This window comes from Fundulus heteroclitus, chromosome 24 (genome assembly GCF_011125445.2).
Source record: "Fundulus heteroclitus isolate FHET01 chromosome 24, MU-UCD_Fhet_4.1, whole genome shotgun sequence".
In the NCBI taxonomy this organism is placed as follows: Eukaryota; Metazoa; Chordata; class Actinopteri; order Cyprinodontiformes; family Fundulidae; genus Fundulus; species Fundulus heteroclitus.
The window spans coordinates 2,484,833-2,503,023 of NC_046384.1; the positions used below are offsets into that span (position 1 = coordinate 2,484,833).

The 18,191-nt window shown below is 38.5% G+C and overlaps 2 protein-coding genes across 2 annotated transcripts in view; both read left to right on the plus strand.

Moving 5' to 3' along the window:
* The window catches only part of LOC105921678 (NLR family CARD domain-containing protein 3), a 1,041,521-nt gene that overhangs the window by 312,401 nt on the left and 710,929 nt on the right, over positions 1-18,191 (plus strand). The window lies entirely within an intron of this gene.
* LOC118557794 (gastrula zinc finger protein XlCGF57.1-like) overlaps positions 1-18,191 on the plus strand; it is a 46,688-nt gene that overhangs the window by 22,322 nt on the left and 6,175 nt on the right. Inside the window, exon 2 of the mRNA XM_036128142.1 lies at positions 15,705-16,745. Within this exon, the coding sequence (XP_035984035.1) occupies positions 15,705-16,745 (1,041 nt within the window). The remainder of the gene's footprint in view (positions 1-15,704; positions 16,746-18,191) is intronic.

Here is an 18,191-nt window from a genome sequence, read left to right on the forward strand (position 1 = left end):
TGTTATTTGTTCTAATTGATTTTTTAGCCATTTGGTCTGCTCTTTCATTTCCATTTATTCCTACATGGGCTGGAACCCAACAAAACTTTACATTTATATAAAGTTGTTGTATTCTGAATAAACTTTGATAAATTTCTAATAATAAATCTTCTCTTTCTGATTTCATATTTTGGATACTGTAAAGGGCTGCCAAAGAATCAACACAACAAACCACTCTATCTGGTCTTACTTCCTCTATCCACTGTAATCCTATAATTATCACCATCATTTCTGCTGTGTACACTGACATCTAAAACTTAGATGAAAGCTAAAAGGTAGAAAGCTAAAAACCTTGTATGACTCTGTGGTGGCCTCAGCCCTCCTCTACGCTGTCGTCTGCTGGGCTCCTGGCAGCACAGAGCGGGACAGAAAGAGACTGAACAAGCTGGTGAGGAAGGCCACTTCTGTCCTAGGCTGCTCTCTGGACTCGGTGGAGGAAGTGGCTGAGAGGAGGGTGTTGTCCAAGTTCACATCCATCATGGACAACACCTTCCACCCCCTGCACCAGACTGTAGAGGAGCTGAGCAGCTCCTTTAGTGCCAGACTTAGAGATCCTGTCTGTAAAAAGGAGCGCTACCGCAGGTCATTCATTCCTGCTGCTACTAGATTATACAATGCTGCACTATAACTGTAACCATGACTGTAATAATTAATGTGCAATGACTAATGTGCAATAATCTACATAATACACTGTACTACAATCCGTGCAATAATCCTGATGTAGTGACTTCTGCTGCTATCACCACCTGAACATAAGTCAGCCCACATGTATGTATGTACGTACAAATGTATACAATGTATATGCACATATATACGCGTATGTATGTAGGCACGTATGTATGTAGGCGCATAGATATATGTATATATATAAGTATATATATATGTTTATATATATATAGACCACTATGAATGTAAATAAGACACCATATGCCCAATCCCATTTCCTTTTTTTTGTATTTTTTGGTATTCTGTTTGACCCATTGTATATATGAAGATTCACTGTATATAACTGAATGCACCTTCCCTACTCTGCACCTTCTTGTATGAGCCGATGTGACGAGTGAATTTCTCCATTGTGAGATCAATAAAGACTATCTTATCTTATCTTATCTTATCTTATCTTATCTGATCAGGTAATATCCTCCCAATACTTATCTCCATCATTGGAATGTATATTCCTATACCTACTTTTCCTTTATCATCTTTAGATCCATCTGTATATATATCTAAATAGCTATAATATTTGGTTCTTATAAAATGATTTGCCATTTGACCTTTCCTGCTGTCTACCCATTCTTTCTTTATTTCCATTATATTAAAATCTAAAATTTAATTCACCTAGACCTATTACTTATAGGTCTAGGTGAATTAAACCACATATTTCCTTTTTTATATTCTTCTGATTTATCTTTTATTAAGCATCCAAAACCATACCCTTTAAAAGAATTATATTCCCAACACTCCTTTATAACACTTTTTGCCATATTTTCATTTCCACATCCACGTAAACGACACCAATATGTAACCATGAGTTGATCTGTTCTTAAATCTGAAGGCACTTCTCCTAACTCTACCTGCATTGCTTTAGTTGGTGTTGATCTCATTGCACCAGTACAAATTCTCATTGCTTTATTAATTACTCTTTGTATTTTCGTTAAATTTGTTTTAGCTGCTGCTTCATATATATAACACCCATAATCTATTGTGGATCTCATTAACGCCTTATAGATATGCACCAATGATTGTTTACTTGCTCCTCAATCTTTTCCTGCTACTGCTCTCATGAGATTTATGATTTTCTTACATTTCGTCTCGACTTTTTCTTTATGTGTTCTCCATGTTCCTTTTTGATCTAGCCATATACCCAGATATTTAAAATGACTTACTGTCTCCATTTTATGATCATATAGTTCCAAACTCTGTTCGTCTATCTTTTTCTTTTTTGTACATATCATATGACAAGATTTACTTGATGATAACTTAAAACCCCATTTATATGACCATTTTTCAATTTCTCCTATTGCCTCCTTGATTTTATTTCTTACTATTATGGAATCTCATCCTGTTGTCCAAATGGCGCCGTCATCAGCATACAAAGCTGAACCAATCCTTCTATCTAATTTCATAAAAATATCGTTAATCATTATATTAAACAATAGTGGACTAATAACACTTCCTTGTGGAATTCCATTATTTATTTCAAATTGCTCTGAGATTTCAGATCCTACTTTAACTCTTATTCTTCTTTCTGTTAAAAAATCTAGAACCCAGTTATAAAATCTACCTCTAATTCCCATCATATCTAATTTAATTAATAATCCTTCCCTCCACATTGAATCATAAGACTTTTCTATATCTAAGAAAACAATATTCATTATTTCTTTCATTTTAAATGCCTTTTCCATTTCATTACTTACTTTCACCACAGCATCCATAGTAGAACGGCCTTTTCTAAACCCACTTTGATATGGTGCATATATTCCTTTTTTTCTCAAGAGTATAATTTAGTCTTCTTACTAGTATTTTCTCCATCCATTTACATAAATGCGATGTTAGGGCAATAGGTCTATAATTTCCATCATTATTAGGGGTTTTCCCAGGCTTATTAAATGGAAATATTAATGCACTTTTCCCCCTTTTTGGCATTTTACCTTCTTTCCAAATTTTATTAAATAAATGTAATATCATCTCAAATACTTTCTCATGTAACTTCATCACCTGCAGCAGCTGCTGCTCTCTTTCAGCCTCACCAACACTCCCGCTTCTGGCCTCACAGCAAAACAAGGACAAAGAACCCAGAAGAGACCAACGAGACGCATTAGGGAAGAGGGACATAATAAATGACACATTCTTCTTCTTCTTCTTCTTCTTCTTGTGGGAGGAGTGTCAGACTGAATGTTTGTCAGGGAATGACTGGGGGCGACAAGCACATCTTTGAAAAGAATATATGATGTTTTAGTTCAATCTGCGTTGGACTATGGATGTATTGTTTATAAGTCAGCTGCAAATTTTTTGTTATTAGATTTAGATAGAATCCAAGCCAAAGCGCTTAAAATATGTTGTGGTTCTTTTAGAACGTCTCCAATTCCTGCTCTTCATGTGATTACTGGAGAAATGCCACTGGACTTAAGGAGGATGAAACTGTCAATAAATTACTGGTTAAATTTACAAGGGCATGAGGAAAATCACCCTACTAAACAGGTATTTAGAAAATGTTGGGAATACGGCCATAACATAAGGAGTTTTGGATGGGAAGGAAATATTTATGCAGAGCATTCTGGGATAAATAATATAGCACACTGTAAAACTGTAATTACATCAAAAATTGATCCATGGTTATTTGAAATGCCAACAGTAAATTTGGAAACCAAAAAAAATAGAACAGTCCTGTGGAGGTTTGTACCAAATTATTCAGCAGTATTTAGTTATAAGGTATGAAAATATGACACAAATATATACAGATGCATCAAAAGAGGAAAATGGTAAAACAGGAGTAGCAGTAAATATTCCGAAAGAAAATATTTCTATAAAAAGAAGGACAACAGATAATTTATCAATTTTTTTCAGCGGAGATGTTGGCAATTATTTTGGCATTGCAGTGGGTGCTGGAGGTGAAGCCTAGAAATGTAGTTATCTGTTCAGATTCATTTTCTTGCCTGACTAGTTTTAAAAGTGGAAAATCTGAAAGCCGTCAAGATCTTCTAGATGAAGTCAGTTATTTAATATATGGTATAAAGCAACAAAAAAATAAGTATTCAATTCACATGGGTTCCAGCACATAAAGGAATTTTAGGTAATGAAAAAGTAGATAAATTAGCTAAAGAAGCAGTTAAAGCAAGACAAATTGAATATGATGTCCCACTAAGTAGAAAAGAAATAAAAGTAATTATTAAAGATAAAATAAATAATATATGGCAGGAGAGATGGAATTTAGTAGAAAGCGGAAGACATTTACATAAAATACAGGAGGAGGAGGAGATTATCATAAGACATAATAGTATAATGAATAGAAGAGAGGGAATATGGATAAACAGGATGAGGATTGGGCATACTGGTTTAAATAGTGGTTTAAAAAATAAGGAAACATCCAACAGGTAATTGTTCTTATTGTGGGGAAACCGAAGGAGTAGAACATGTGTTGATTTATTGTAGAAAATATATAAAAGAGAGGAAAGAACTGGAAAGGGTAATGGGACGTTCAGTAAAGATGGCTGATTTATTAGGGAAGCTTCAATCATATAAAATAATTAAAGGACTTATTAAATATTTAAAAGATACAGAAATAGCTGGGAGGATTTGGTGTGTGCAAAAGTCTGTGAGTGTGTAAGTATGGATACAATTTAGTTGCCTTAAGATTTAAAGATATAGAGGAAAAGTAATTTCTGAATTACATATCCGTCCAGTTGATGGCGGTAATGCACCTAGTTTGTAAACTGTCAGAAAACAAGTAGAAGAAGAAGAAGAGGAGGAAGAAGAAGAAGAAGAAGAAGAAGATATTTCCGTTGGTCCTTTCTCCTCTTCTTGGCGGCACATCCACGTTGATCCTCCGGGTTCTTTGTCCTTGTTTTGCTGTGAGGCCAGAATCGGGAGTGTTGGTGAGGCTGAAAGAGAGCAGCAGCTGCTGCAGGTGATGAAGTCTGGAAAGAAGTCCAGCAGCTGGAGGCACAGCGGAGAAACTGGAGGGAAGCAGGAGCTCAAAGAGCGGCAGGACGCAGCAGAGGAGACACCAATGATGGGGGATGTTTTCCAGCCCAGAGTTCTGCTGCACCCATCAGGTTTGGAGATTTCCTTCTTCATGCTAACTGTGTGGATGGAGCTAAAGTTTAGGAGCCGTTTTCAGCAGCTGATGGATTCCTCCTCTTCATCACAACTCGTTGCAGGGTTTCCCCCAGAAAACTGGCTAAGCCTGCTTAGGAGGTGCTAATGCTAGCTTAGCATGTAGCTTAGGAGGTGCTAATGCTAGTTTATTTTTATTTTTTATTGAAGATATCAAAATTTACAAACAAACATTTCTTCAAGTCAGCTTACATAGACAATATAGCCAGGGGGAGCATCTTTTCACACAAATTGAAATATATCTATAACATAGACTTGCTATAGAGGGTTATTAGCATAAACATTCAAAGACATTTCCATTTTCCAAGCCGCTTTATCCCTCATGGGGTCGCAGGTGCCTGTCTCCAGCGTTCTCTGGGCGGGAGGCGGGGTACACCCTGGACAGGTCGCCAGTCTGTCACAGGGCAACACAGAGACAAACAACCATTCACACACACACCTAAGGACAATTTGGAGAAGCCAATTAACCTAACAGTCATGTTTTTGGACTGTGGGAGGAAGCCAGAGTACCCGGAGAGAACCCACGCATGCACAGGGAGAACATGCAAACTTCATGCAGAAAGACCCAGGGGTGTACTCGAACCCAGGACCTTCTTGCTGCAAGGCAACAGTGCTACTCACTGCGCCACTGTGCAGCCCACATTCAAAGACATAAAGCCAAATAAATATACAAATAGAAAATTATAAAGATAATTATAAAAATAAAAAGCAATGATACAAATAAAAGAAAATTATGATAAAGTATAATATGAGGGGAGAATTCAGTCTTTGTTTAACTGTTTACTTCTGTAGGGAAGTGTTTTAGGACATCATATATTTTTTGTGCTTTAGGACCTTTCAGAATTTTTAATGATTTTATATATAGCTTAAACTCGTTTAAAAAAACAACAAGTTTGGGAGATGCTAATGCTAGTTTAGCATGTAGCATAGGATGTGCTAATGCTAGCTTAGCATGCTGCCGGCCGCTAGGCTGACGTGCCTACAGGGCGGCCATCTTGGGTCAGACCACAGATCAGACAGCTGCTGTCAGAATGAATAGGAGACAGCTCTGATCTCATTTCAGTCATATGTTCACAGTGATCGTGACCTTTCAGTTAGATTACACATATTTATTCAGAACCAAAACAATTCAAACTGAAGTCAAACTGGATGATATATATACTGACAGTTGTATATTTTGCAGTTATATATTAATATAATAAACACACATAAATTATACTCTCTCTCTCTCTCTCTCTCTCTCTCTCTCTCTCTCTCTATATATATATATATATATATATATATATATATATATATATATATATATATATATATATATATATATATATATATATATATATATATTTGATGAATATTTATTTTATTGCAATCCCTTTTATCATCAATCGGATCCAACAGGGTAGCTTCCTACTTCATGTGTAAATACATTTACAAATGACACTTTAAACTGTACAAAAATCAGATACTCATCAGTGACCATCTGACACTTATTAAGAGTATGTGATGACAACAGCACTTATCTACATAGGAGCAAAACTATATACAGACAAGTAAGAGCAGAGGTGCCAATAACAGCATTTAAAAATGATATAATGCAAACCGCAATGCCGAGGGAAATAAATCAACAAAAAATGAATAATGCATCTTAGAATCAGAGATTACAAAATCGTAGCAAAAATATATTATTATTATTATTGTTTATATTATTATATTTATTATTTTTTCCCCACTATCCTGTCTAGCAATGTGGCAATAAGAATTGATGTCTTAATGCCAAATAGAGCTCAACAGATTTTGCTTTCACAAGTGGAGCAATCAGCTTTCGCCATAATGCTCCGCTTGATTTATGAATGTAAATAGTTTTATTGTGATTCCTGCAGGGAGAATTTCAAATTATGTGGACACTACAATGGGAAAGTAGGAGAGTAAAGGAAGAACAAGAGGGAAAAAAAGAAAGAGAAGAGGTGAAAGAAAGAAGAGATAATAGGGAAAGAATGATAAAACATCCTCCGTCTGCTTCATCACCTGGAAAGAGAGATGTAAAAAGAACCGTACAACCAACAGACATAGTGTAACAGATACAATAGAGTAACACCTTGATGCCATTGCTAAATCATATGTATTATTATTTAAACTGACATGTGTAAAGTGATTAACCTAGTTTATTGTAACCTGACCCTAGCCAGATGTATTTCGCTCCGCCTAGCTCCTCTCACATCCATCTGGAACAGATCCATAGGAATGGCGTTTTTGAAGGCTGGGCCTTATCAAAACTCCTTGCATATGATTGGATAAGCCACTTGTCTGTCATCTTTATTGACGTGCTATTTCAACCACTCACACCGAAGCTAACCCGTGACGCTGTGAGAGCGACGCAGGAAAAAACAAAACTTTTTTTTTTTTTTTTTATGTGTTTGTGGCTCTAGTGGCACGCGTTTTATTGACAGTGAGCTGACAGGAAGAGGGGGGAAGACAAGCGGCAAAGCGCCGCGAGTCGGAGTCGATCCCGGGCTGACCGCATCGAGGACTAAAGGCCTCCTAACATAGTTCACGCTAACCGCTAACTGCTCGCGTCCCGGAAAACAAAACTTGCCAAATCCGGTCGGGAGAAGGGCGAAAACATGGTTTCCACCAACAAAAGCCTTCAGAGGCGTTCTCTGATGTTCTTTTAATGAAACAATATTAGGTAGATTGGACAACACGGAAGAAATGGCAGCATCAATGTTTACGCTTGCTTCCTCAATGCAAGCGGCCATTGTTGTCTGAATCAAATCAGTCTCACGGTTGCTTCTCCACTACGTCACATCTATGAAACTCCAGCCCTGCGTCCTGATTGGCTGGACAATAAAATTGGTTGGAGAAATCACTCTCTATGGAAGGTGTCCCAGATGGATGTGAGTGAAGCAAGGCAGAGCGTAGTAAATCTGGCTAGGGTCAGGTTATAAAGTGATATCTGAGAAAAGAAAGTGAAAAAATAATAATAAATAAATAAATTACGGGCTTTCTATATATAAGTGAACACTTAGAACCTGGAACACAGCACCTTTGTTTGTGAGAGTGCACTTGTGTATGTGAAAATTATCCAGAAGGAAATTGCTCAATAGTGGTTGTGGAGAACCAAAGGCCCGCGAGCACAGAGGCAGGACTCCCAAAAGGGCGCCCAAGAGGGGGTGACACAGGAAATCTGCAACCCCCCCCCCCCCCCCCTCCCCCCCCAGGAAAGAGGAGAGACAAGAAAATCCCTCAGCCTCTGCAACGCCGAAGCCCACAGGAGCCGCGGGGGCGAGTCCGTGGCCTCGGCCGACAGCCGAAGTGGTCCTGGCCATGGGCCCCGAGGCCCCAGCGGTGCCCCGCCCTAACCCCGGGGGCCAGGCGCCACGAAGGAGCCACCGGGATTGGGTCGGCACCCACCCGGGAACTCGCCCCAAACCCACCCAGCGGCAGCACAGCTACCAGGTCAGTAACCCACGTCCGTCACAGCGGAACTCCCCAAAAGCGCCGCTGTGGGCCACCCGTAGGCCTCCCAGGCCCCTCCCAGATGGGGGCAACAGACCCCGGGGTCAGACCCACCAGGCGCCCCACTCCGAGTGCCCCCCAGAGCCCCAGGAACCCCTTCATCCAGCCACTGCGCCCTGCAGGAAGCAACCCACCGCCCCCCATTCCACTAAGTGATGGTGCTGATCAAAGGAGCCCAAAGAGATCGAACAGATGTGGATGCAGATGCTGTCTCAAGATTAATATGATCCAACAAAAGGTCTCTATACTGATTGATACTGTGATTCTCCTTACTTTTCCAATTCATGAGGATAGTTTTCTTTGCGATACATAGTGCAGTGAAAACCATGTAAACTATTTTTTTTCCAGAGGGCTTTCCTTAAAGTTACCCAGCAAGCAAACTGATGGGGAAGGTGTAATTTTACAGCTCAAGCACTTTGATAAGTCCTTACATATCTGTGCCCAGAACCTCTGGACGGGTGTGGATAACCATAACGCATGAAAATAATTATCAGGATGATTGCCTATGCAGTGTGGGCAGATATTAGATTGTGCCAGACCCATCTTGAATAATCTTTGTCCTGTGAAGGATTTTGTATTGTATTAGTTGTAAATTGGTGTTTCTAGTCAATTTGAAAGTTCTTCTGAGCCCAGAAGTTTTGTTCAAAGCTGACTGATAAATCCTCTTCCTATTTCATAATAGGAAGAGATATTGAATAATCTATTTTACAGTGTCCTGTATGATTTAGACAGTAGTTTGGGGGGGGGGGGGGGTTAAATCTAGGAACTCTAATATATTAGTTGGAATTTGTAAACCACCTTTAATATGCTTAAATTTATTTCTAATTATAGATTTAAGTTGTTCATATTCCAAGAATTTATTTTTACTAATGCCATATTGCATATTTAGTTTGGCAAAAGGGATTAACTCGGTTCCGTCAATTAAATGTTCCAGATATTCAATACCTTTATTCTTCCAGTATGTAAAGTTTATCATATTATTATTTTGTAGGATGTCAGGGTTATTCCAGATAGGTGTACGACTGCATGGGATAAGTGACGACTTTGTCATTTTAAGAAACTCCCACCATGCTGTCAGAGTAGAGCTGATATTGATATTTTTAAAGCATGTATGCCGTTTTATATTTGAGCTAATAAACGCAAATCTGAAATCATGATATTATTGCATATTTTCTGTTCTATATCTATCCAGGGCTCGTCTAACGGATTTTGCTTTATCCATTTAGTGATAAATTGTAGTCTATTTGCTAAGTAGTACTTATGGAAGTTAGGCAGATCTAGTCCCCCTCTGTCTTTAGTTTTCTGTAACGTCTTTAAGCTGATACGGGGCGGTTTATCTTTCCAAAGAAATTTAGAGATTGAAGAGTCTAGAGATTTAAACCAGTCAGATGATGGTTTATTGGGGATCATTGAAAATAATTAATTAATTCTAGGTAAGACCATCATTTTAATCGAAGCTACCCAACCCATGAGTGAAATTGGAAGCGATTTCCATCTATCCAGGTCCTCTTCTATCTTTTTTAAAAGGGGGATGTGGTTAATTTTTACTAAATCCGCTAGTTTATACGACACAGTAATACCCAAATATGTGATGTTTCCTGATCGCAAATGTAAAACTAGGGTTTTTTGGAAAGAGCAATTAATTGGCAGTACTGTAGATTTAGACCAGTTTATAGAGTAATCAGAAACCTTTGAGAAGGATTCTAGTAATCTAATTACTTGAGAAAGGGAAGAGTTTGAGTGCTGAAGATAGAGTAATACATCATCAGCATAAAGACTAATCTTATGCTCTATATTCATGCATTTTATACCTTTAATAACCTTTGTTTGTCTAATTGTTGCTGCTAGAGGTTCAATAAAAATGGCAAAAAGTGAGGGTGAAAGTGGGCATCCTTGCCTAGTGCCCCTCTGGAGACAAAAGCTGGAAGATGTTTGATTATTTGTCCTGACACAGGCTGTAGGAGAGCTGTATAAAATTTTTAACCAATTTATTAAAAAATTGCCAAAATCAAATTTATGTAGAGTAGCGAATAAAAAAATTCCAATTTACTCTATCAAATGCTTTTTCTGCATCTAAAGACATTATATTAGTTTTATTATTTGTACTGTAGGAATAATCTATTAAATTAAGTAATCTGCGTGTGTTTGTGGATGACTGTTTTCCTCTGATGAAACCAGTTTGGTCTGGGTGGATTATGAAAGGAGTGACTTTATCTAATCGTTTTGCAAAAGCTTTACAGATTATCTTAATATCCACGTTGATTAAGGATATGGGACGATAACTGGTGGGCAACATAGGATCTTTGTCTGGCTTAAGCAGAAGACTGATGGTGGCAGAGTTCATATTAGCTGGAAATCTGCCTTTTTCCTGTATTTCCTGCAACATTCTGTGAAACGTTGGTGCCAGAATATTCCAGAACTCCTTATAAAACTCAGTAGGGAATCCATCTGGACCTGGAGCCTTTTTATTGGGCATGCTTGTTAAAGCTTCCTGAACTTCAACTGTTGTCAGCGGTGAGTCCAGTGTCGTTCTTTGGTTATCTGATAATTTAGGAAGTGTAATTTTATCCAGAAACTGCTTGATGACATTGTCTGATGGATTTATCTGATATGTGTATAAAGTTTTGTAGAAATCACGGAAGGTGTTATTTATACATTCTGGATCATGTAATGTATTCCCATTGGAATCTGTAACTGCAAATATAGTCGTTTTCTCTTTATTTATTTTTAACTGATAAGCTAAGAAGCTTCCTGACTTATTGCCATATTAAAAAATTTCTGTTCGAAGTTCTGGTATTAGAAATTTATTTTGCTTTTCAATATAATGGTGTAATTCTAATTTTATTTTACGGATTTTACCCAACTTTCCCTCTTCTTGAGAAGTTTCTAGTAACTTAAGTTTTTCTTCTAATTCCTGAATCTTCTTGTTTTCCATCTTCTTTTTGTGAGATGAGAATGAAATTATTTTACCTCTCATCACTGCTTTCCCTGCTTCCCAAAGTATAGATGCTGAAGTGCCTGGCAGATCATTGTATTCTAAGTATGAAGCCCACTCTTCTTTGAAAAATTTAATAAATTCTTCATCTTTAAGCAGCGATGTATTAAATCTCCAGCCCTTGTTTTTGGGATTATTTGTTTATTTATTACGATTTTGTTTATTTATATACGATTTCCATAACATACAACGCTAATACGATATGAAATAAATAAATATGGTAGTGGAGCCTCATTAGCCTGACTCATACACAACATAAACAATTTAGTGTTTTCTCTACAAATTATGTCTCCCGGGGGGGGGGGGGGGGGGGGTCTTCCACTCAGCTTTCCATCAATCTCACAGAATACAACTTCATACGAGCTGCCATCTTCTGTCTCTCTGTCTTGCTCTTATCGATTTTCTGTCTCTATCATGTATCTTCATACATGGTTATATTTTGAAGGCTACCTGCCATTCTTCCTTACTACTTCTTGATTAAATGAAAATCTCTTTACATTTGGGATCTGTTTTTGATCAATTCATCGGGTCCATCTAGCAACAAAACCGTGTTTTCCAAGAATAAAGCAGCCATTTGTTTTCGAGGATGGGCTCAGGAAGGTGGATTTTTGTTTCCAATAAAAAAAACTTTTGCCGATTTGCGACAATCAATGCAAATACAATTTTCTAGGACATATGAAAATGAGCATTTCCGCATTAAGTAACCTTCTAAACAACCCATTTTGAGTTCTCGGGTTACATGTTCCCAATTCAGATTATTTTTTCTCATGGCTTTGATGGCACAACATTTGTAACATTGTCCAGGGGTCCGTTCTTCGTACGTTGCTTAAAACATCCAAGATCAAATGAGACATCCAAGATGATTTCATCCGGCTAATCATGATCCGGCTAATTGGGTTCTTCAAACACACCTGTTGTTTACGATTAGTATGGCTGGATTGAGTTATCTGAGACAACTGCGCGTTCATGGGTTTGTTTAAAAGGGGAAATGTATCGATAGTAGAAACAATGATCAGCAGCGCTGCTATTGGCTGTTCACCATGGCCAAAGAGCGCCCACAGTTTTTCTCCCAAGCAGAACAAGAGCTTTTAATGGAAGGTTATGCCGAATTTGAGTCATTAATTAAAACACCTCAAAATCTGTTAAAGCCAGGAGAGAGGGCCGGCAAAAAGCAGCAGACAAATTAATGCGTAAATACTGTCCATGGTAGATGTTTCTATCACATTCTACAGCATGAATTTTTTGCATTTTAATAATTTGATGTTATTTGTTCTTTTATATCAGAGCCTCCACGGGACCCACTAGAACATGGGGAAAAGTAAAAGTGAAATACAAGAATATTCTATAAAATGGTAGCCTTTAATTATTATACTTTATTTTAAAAAGCCACTTGTTATGTCAAGAGATCCAAATTTCAGTGTCATTCCTTAGAGACGGGAAGTAAAGGACGCGTGCAAACTGGGAATTTTAATATAAAAAAAATCTTTATCCATAAAAAATTAAAATCTTCCTTTTCCAAGTCATCCACAGTTTACACGGTAAAACTGTATTGCTCCGTGGCTAGATAATCCATCCATAGTTTTTTCTAATACAATATACGGTTCGACAGGAAGCAAGCCTTTCAAAGTCAACTAAACTTCACAATAAAATGGCCTGAACAAATCTTCTTACTATAGGATAAAAATAAAAAGCAAACCATCATACAAATAACTTAAATATTTTAGATTTATGGCTCTAACACAACTTTTTCCCCTTTAAAAGCCACTGTTAAATTATGTGTTTGTCTGTTTATAACAGCCACCGAGAAAAATCTCTCTACAGTTACACTGTCGCGCTGCGCTAAAGGATCCTGTCTATTGCGCAATACGCAATTAATTCAAAAAGCTCTGAAATTATTCTTGCACCTTCCGCAACAGGTTGCTGTCGTAAAAATGGACATGGCTACGGCAGACTTCCCATCTCCTCCACTTATACAGCCGTGATCTAATCTTGTTTACATGAAATAAGCCTGCTCTCGAGCAGGTTTAAGCTGGCGAACATGTTGCTATGACAACAAGTGCAGGAAGTCTTTCGAAGAACCAAACGATCCAAGATCATGCCAAATCGTCAACAATGAAATCCTGCTAACTGAGTTAGCGACGTACGAAGAACGGACCCCAGATCTAGTTGTTGATAAAGCATGTAATGTGTTTCAGTGTTGGCTGCAGATGTTAAAGAAGAGGCTCCTGAAGAACAGAGTCCTGAGGGGGAGCAGCAGGAGTCAGAGCCCCTCCACATAAAGGAGGAACAGGAGGAACCCGGGGCCCGTCAGGAAGGAGAGCAGCTCCTTGTGAAGGAGGAGACTGATGGCAGCTTTCCATTAACTGCTGCTCCTATCAACAGTAACCATTGCTTTACTTTGTTTCTGGGTCCTGTGTTGCAGCTAAAGGCCAAAACTCATTAGATTCATTAGTATCCTATCAGACAAAATATCAGCTCAGTCTGATGGACTAGCGGGGGGTTGCATTTGTACGTAAACAAAACTATAGAGATTAACCTGTGTCACTGCCGATAAAATGTTACTGAAATGCAACACACAATAAGATTACTTAATGTAATAATCTAGGAAGTTTTTTTATATTGCCCGAATCCACACTGCAAACATCTAATTCTACCAAAAAGATAATAATTGGAGGAGCAAGCATTGAACGAGGTGAATAAGTGATTCAAGCTGTGTGGTAATCGGGTAATTATTTTTGTGCAAGTTTCAGGAAAACCAGAATGTTTTAATCTAGATTTCCATTATATTTATATCCCCTTTGTAATCCAGAGAGGAATCACCAGCAGCTTTGCACATGTGTTTGTTATGGGAGTTTTGGGTGGAATTCTAAACAATAGTAACTGAGTTCCCATCTTTACTAAATGACGAGACGGTGGTATAACGTTCCAGCACTTTTATTGAGAAACAGAGCAGATATTCACATAGATGGAAAGTAATCGCACCCCACGGTTCTGCTGCAGTCTCTGTCTGCCCTGTCTCTGTCTGTGTCGCTTTTCGGGCTTCCCCTAATACTGCACCGTGGCCTTCCCATGAGACAAAACAAAGACAGTCTATCGTAAACAATCAGTATTCCTCAGCAGCTGCAGCATTTGGCCTTGCAATCAGCAAACAGTGGATCTTATACACAGACATCTGGTCTCCAGGCCTCCTCTGTCCAAGTGGTGTGAGGCCATAGTGACTTCAGAATAATAATTCTTATAACAGTGTTATACATCTGCAGTGTGAAAATGGAGCAGGTCTCCTCTCTGCTCTCTTTGATCTGACTACATCCAGGTTTTTCAGGATGAGGAAGCTGCCTGTGCCTGTGAGGCAGCGCTGAGGGAAGTAGGGAGGGACTCACTGCAGATCGGTGTCCTTCCCTGTGGCCAGGCCAAGCTGGCAAAAAGTGGGAGAAATGTAGGAATTTCTCACAAGAAATGCAGGCGATTGGTATGCTTGACGATGGATAAAACTTTCGCAGACAGTCCCCGTGGCTCCTGGAGTGGGCTTAGACCCGGCTGCAGAGGCATACTAAAAGGGGCTTTCTATTTTTTCTTATTCAGCAAACATTTTGTCTGCATCAGACTGAACAGTGGCTCTATGACCACTCCTACAGTGCTGCAAAAAAATCTCGATTAAAAAAAACAATAAATAGCTTATGCCAGTGTGATTTATTTTGAACGTATTGGGCGTAAAAATAGCTTTGGATGGGTTAACATTTTCACATAATTTGAGTTTTTAGAAATAATTAATAATCAACTTTGTGATAAAAGTTGTGCTTACTGAGTGATTTTATGTGGTACAATGTGCTCAAAAATTTAAATGTTTAATTACCACTTTGGTTAGCGACAAAGATGCTCCACTCAATGGATAACCAGAGCATTACAGTACCTGATCGAACCCTTCTGCTGTCTACATGGTCAATATAATCTCATCAGCACTTAATAGTAAAAAAGGTAGCTCTATAAAGAACTGAGCTTTTGCAGGGGTTTTAACAGTCATGTCATTTTATTCTGTGTTTTACTCTTCTGCATGTTCTGTCAATGAATTTACTCAAACAAAATTTGCTAATTATATCTATATTAAAATGTGCCTCAGTTCAGGCTGAGATCAAAACATTTTCTAATGTGCATATGTTTCAATGTTTCCTGCAGATGTTCAGCAGAAGCTGATTGTTAAAGAAGAAGCTTCTTTAGACCACAGACCTCCTGATGACCTGCATGACCCAAAGCCCCCCCACATAAAGAAGGAACAGAAGGGAGTCTACATCAGTCCGCCAGGAGAGCAGCTCAATGGGAAGGAGGTGATTAATGCCATCAGGTTTCCAGTCTCTGCTCCTCCCATAAAGAGTCTGGATGATGAACAGTCTTTGCTGCTTTCACAGCTTAATCCAGACCAAATTAAAGGCAGAGAGCTTCCAGAAGAGAATGATGGAGAAGAATCCATCAGGATACAAGATCATGGAAATGCTTCCATTACTGTAGAGACTGGAGATACTAAGGAGGATGAAGAGGACAGTGATGTAGAGCACCCGCTGTCTGAGCTGAAACACTTGTCAGACTCTGGATATAAAAAATGCTCTACAGAAAAGAGAAATGTGGAGTCATGTAGGAAAGGCCACACAGGAGTGAAGCTAAACTACAAAGACTGTGGCAAAGCATTTATTAAAAAATTCGCTTTAAACACACACGTGAGAATCCATACAGGACAGAAGCCTTTCTGTTGTGATCTATGTGGACAAAGATTTAGCTTAAAAGAAACTTTAATCAGACACATGAGAATCCATACAGGAGAGAAGCCTTTCTGTTGTGATCTATGTGGAAAAAGATTTAGCCAAAAATTTAATTTAAAGATACACACAACAATCCATACAGGAGAGAAGCCTTTCTGTTGTGATCTATGTGGACAAAGATTTAGCCAAAAAGCAGATTTAAACAAACACATGAGAATCCATACAGGAGAGAAGCCTTTCTCTTGTGATCTATGTGGAAGAGGATTTACTGAGAGAGGACATTTTAATACACACATGAGAATCCATACAGGAGAGAAGCCTTTCTGTTGTGATCAATGTGGACAAAGATTTAGCCGAAAATCATCTTTAAACAGACACATGAGAATCCACACAGGAGAGAAGCCTTTTTGTTGTGATCTATGTGGACAAAGATTTAACCAAAAAGGAGATTTAAACACACACATAAGAATCCATACAGGACAGAAGCCTTTCTGTTGTGATCAATGTGGACAAAGCTTTAGCCGAAAATATGGTTTAAAGACACACATGAGAATCCATACAGGTGAGAATCCTTTCTGTTGTGATCAATGTGGACAAAGCTTTAGCATGTTCATAATGCATTTAATGTGTTTTAGTGTTGGCTCCAGATGTTAAAGAAGAGGCTCCTGAAGAACAGAGTCCTGAGGGGGAGCAGCAGGAGTCAGAGCCCCTCCACATAAAGGAGGAACAGGAGGAACCCGGGGCCCGTCAGGAAGGAGAGCAGCTCCTTGTGAAGGAGGAGACTGATAGCAGCTTTCCATTAACTGCTGCTCCTATCAACAGTAAGGATTGCTTTACTTTGTTTGTGTGCCGTTTTCCACCTAAAGGCCAAAACTCATTAGGTTCATTAGTATCCTATCAGACAAAATATCAGCTCAGTCTGATGGACTAGCGGGGGGGGGGGGGGGGGGTTGCATTTGTATGTAAACCAAACTATATAAATTAACGTGTGTCACTGCCGTTAAAATGTTACTGAAATGCAACACACAATAAGATAACTTAATGTAATAATGTAGGACGTTTTTTTTACATTGCCCGAATCCACACTGCAAACATCTAATTCTACCAGAAAGATAGTAATTGGAGGAGCAAGCATTGATTGAGGTGAATAAGTGATTCAAGCTGTGTGGTAATCAGGTAATTATTTTTGTGCAAGTTTCAGGAAAACCAGAATGTTTTAATCTAGATTTCCATTATATTTATATCCCCTTTGTAATCCAGAGGGGAATCACCGGCAGCTTTATGGAAGTAAATCTGTGGTGCTGGGATCTGAATTAAAAATACCACTGAAATTTAAATGTTGTATGTTTGTACTTGCTCTTTCAGTGTTAAAATATATTCAGAAAACATTTTTACCTAAAAAAAAATCATTGTCATTATTTCTATACAGTTGAAATTTCATTTATTTTCTCTTTAAGCTAAAAATTCAAATTAGTATTTCAAAGTGATTACATTTTCAATACCTATTTTTCAGTGTTAAAAAAATCTGCATATAAATAAATTCAACCTTTCAAAATTCAAACTCAATATTTTCAGCCTCCTGAGATTCAACTTGCTCCATTTCACTGTCTTAAATTCAGCGTTAAAATTCGGTGTAAAAAGGGAAGGGTTACTTCAGGTCACAGACATTAACAATGGATTGTGGTGTCCAACACCCAGCCAATCCCGTTACGTTTTCTTAGTCACGTGACGTGGCGCCCGCACTGAAGGAAAACCAGCATCTTGCAGGTTCTCATGTAAGCTAACGCTAACTGAACGGTGAGTTAATTGTTTTCATTTTTCTGTAGTATTGCTTTTGTTTGCGCATGAAAGTCAACACATAGGGTGTGTACCAATTCAAGGGGTCCAGCCCAAAAAGGATTCGACCCAGGTGGACCGTGTCCTTCGCATACCGCAAAAAACCATGGAGGCTGGCTTCTAGCCTTCGCCAGCTCACCCGTTGCCTAGCAACCGTGACAGTGTGAACCACAGCTGTGACGCTTAGCTGAACTAATGTCAGGTTAATGTTCAGTGAT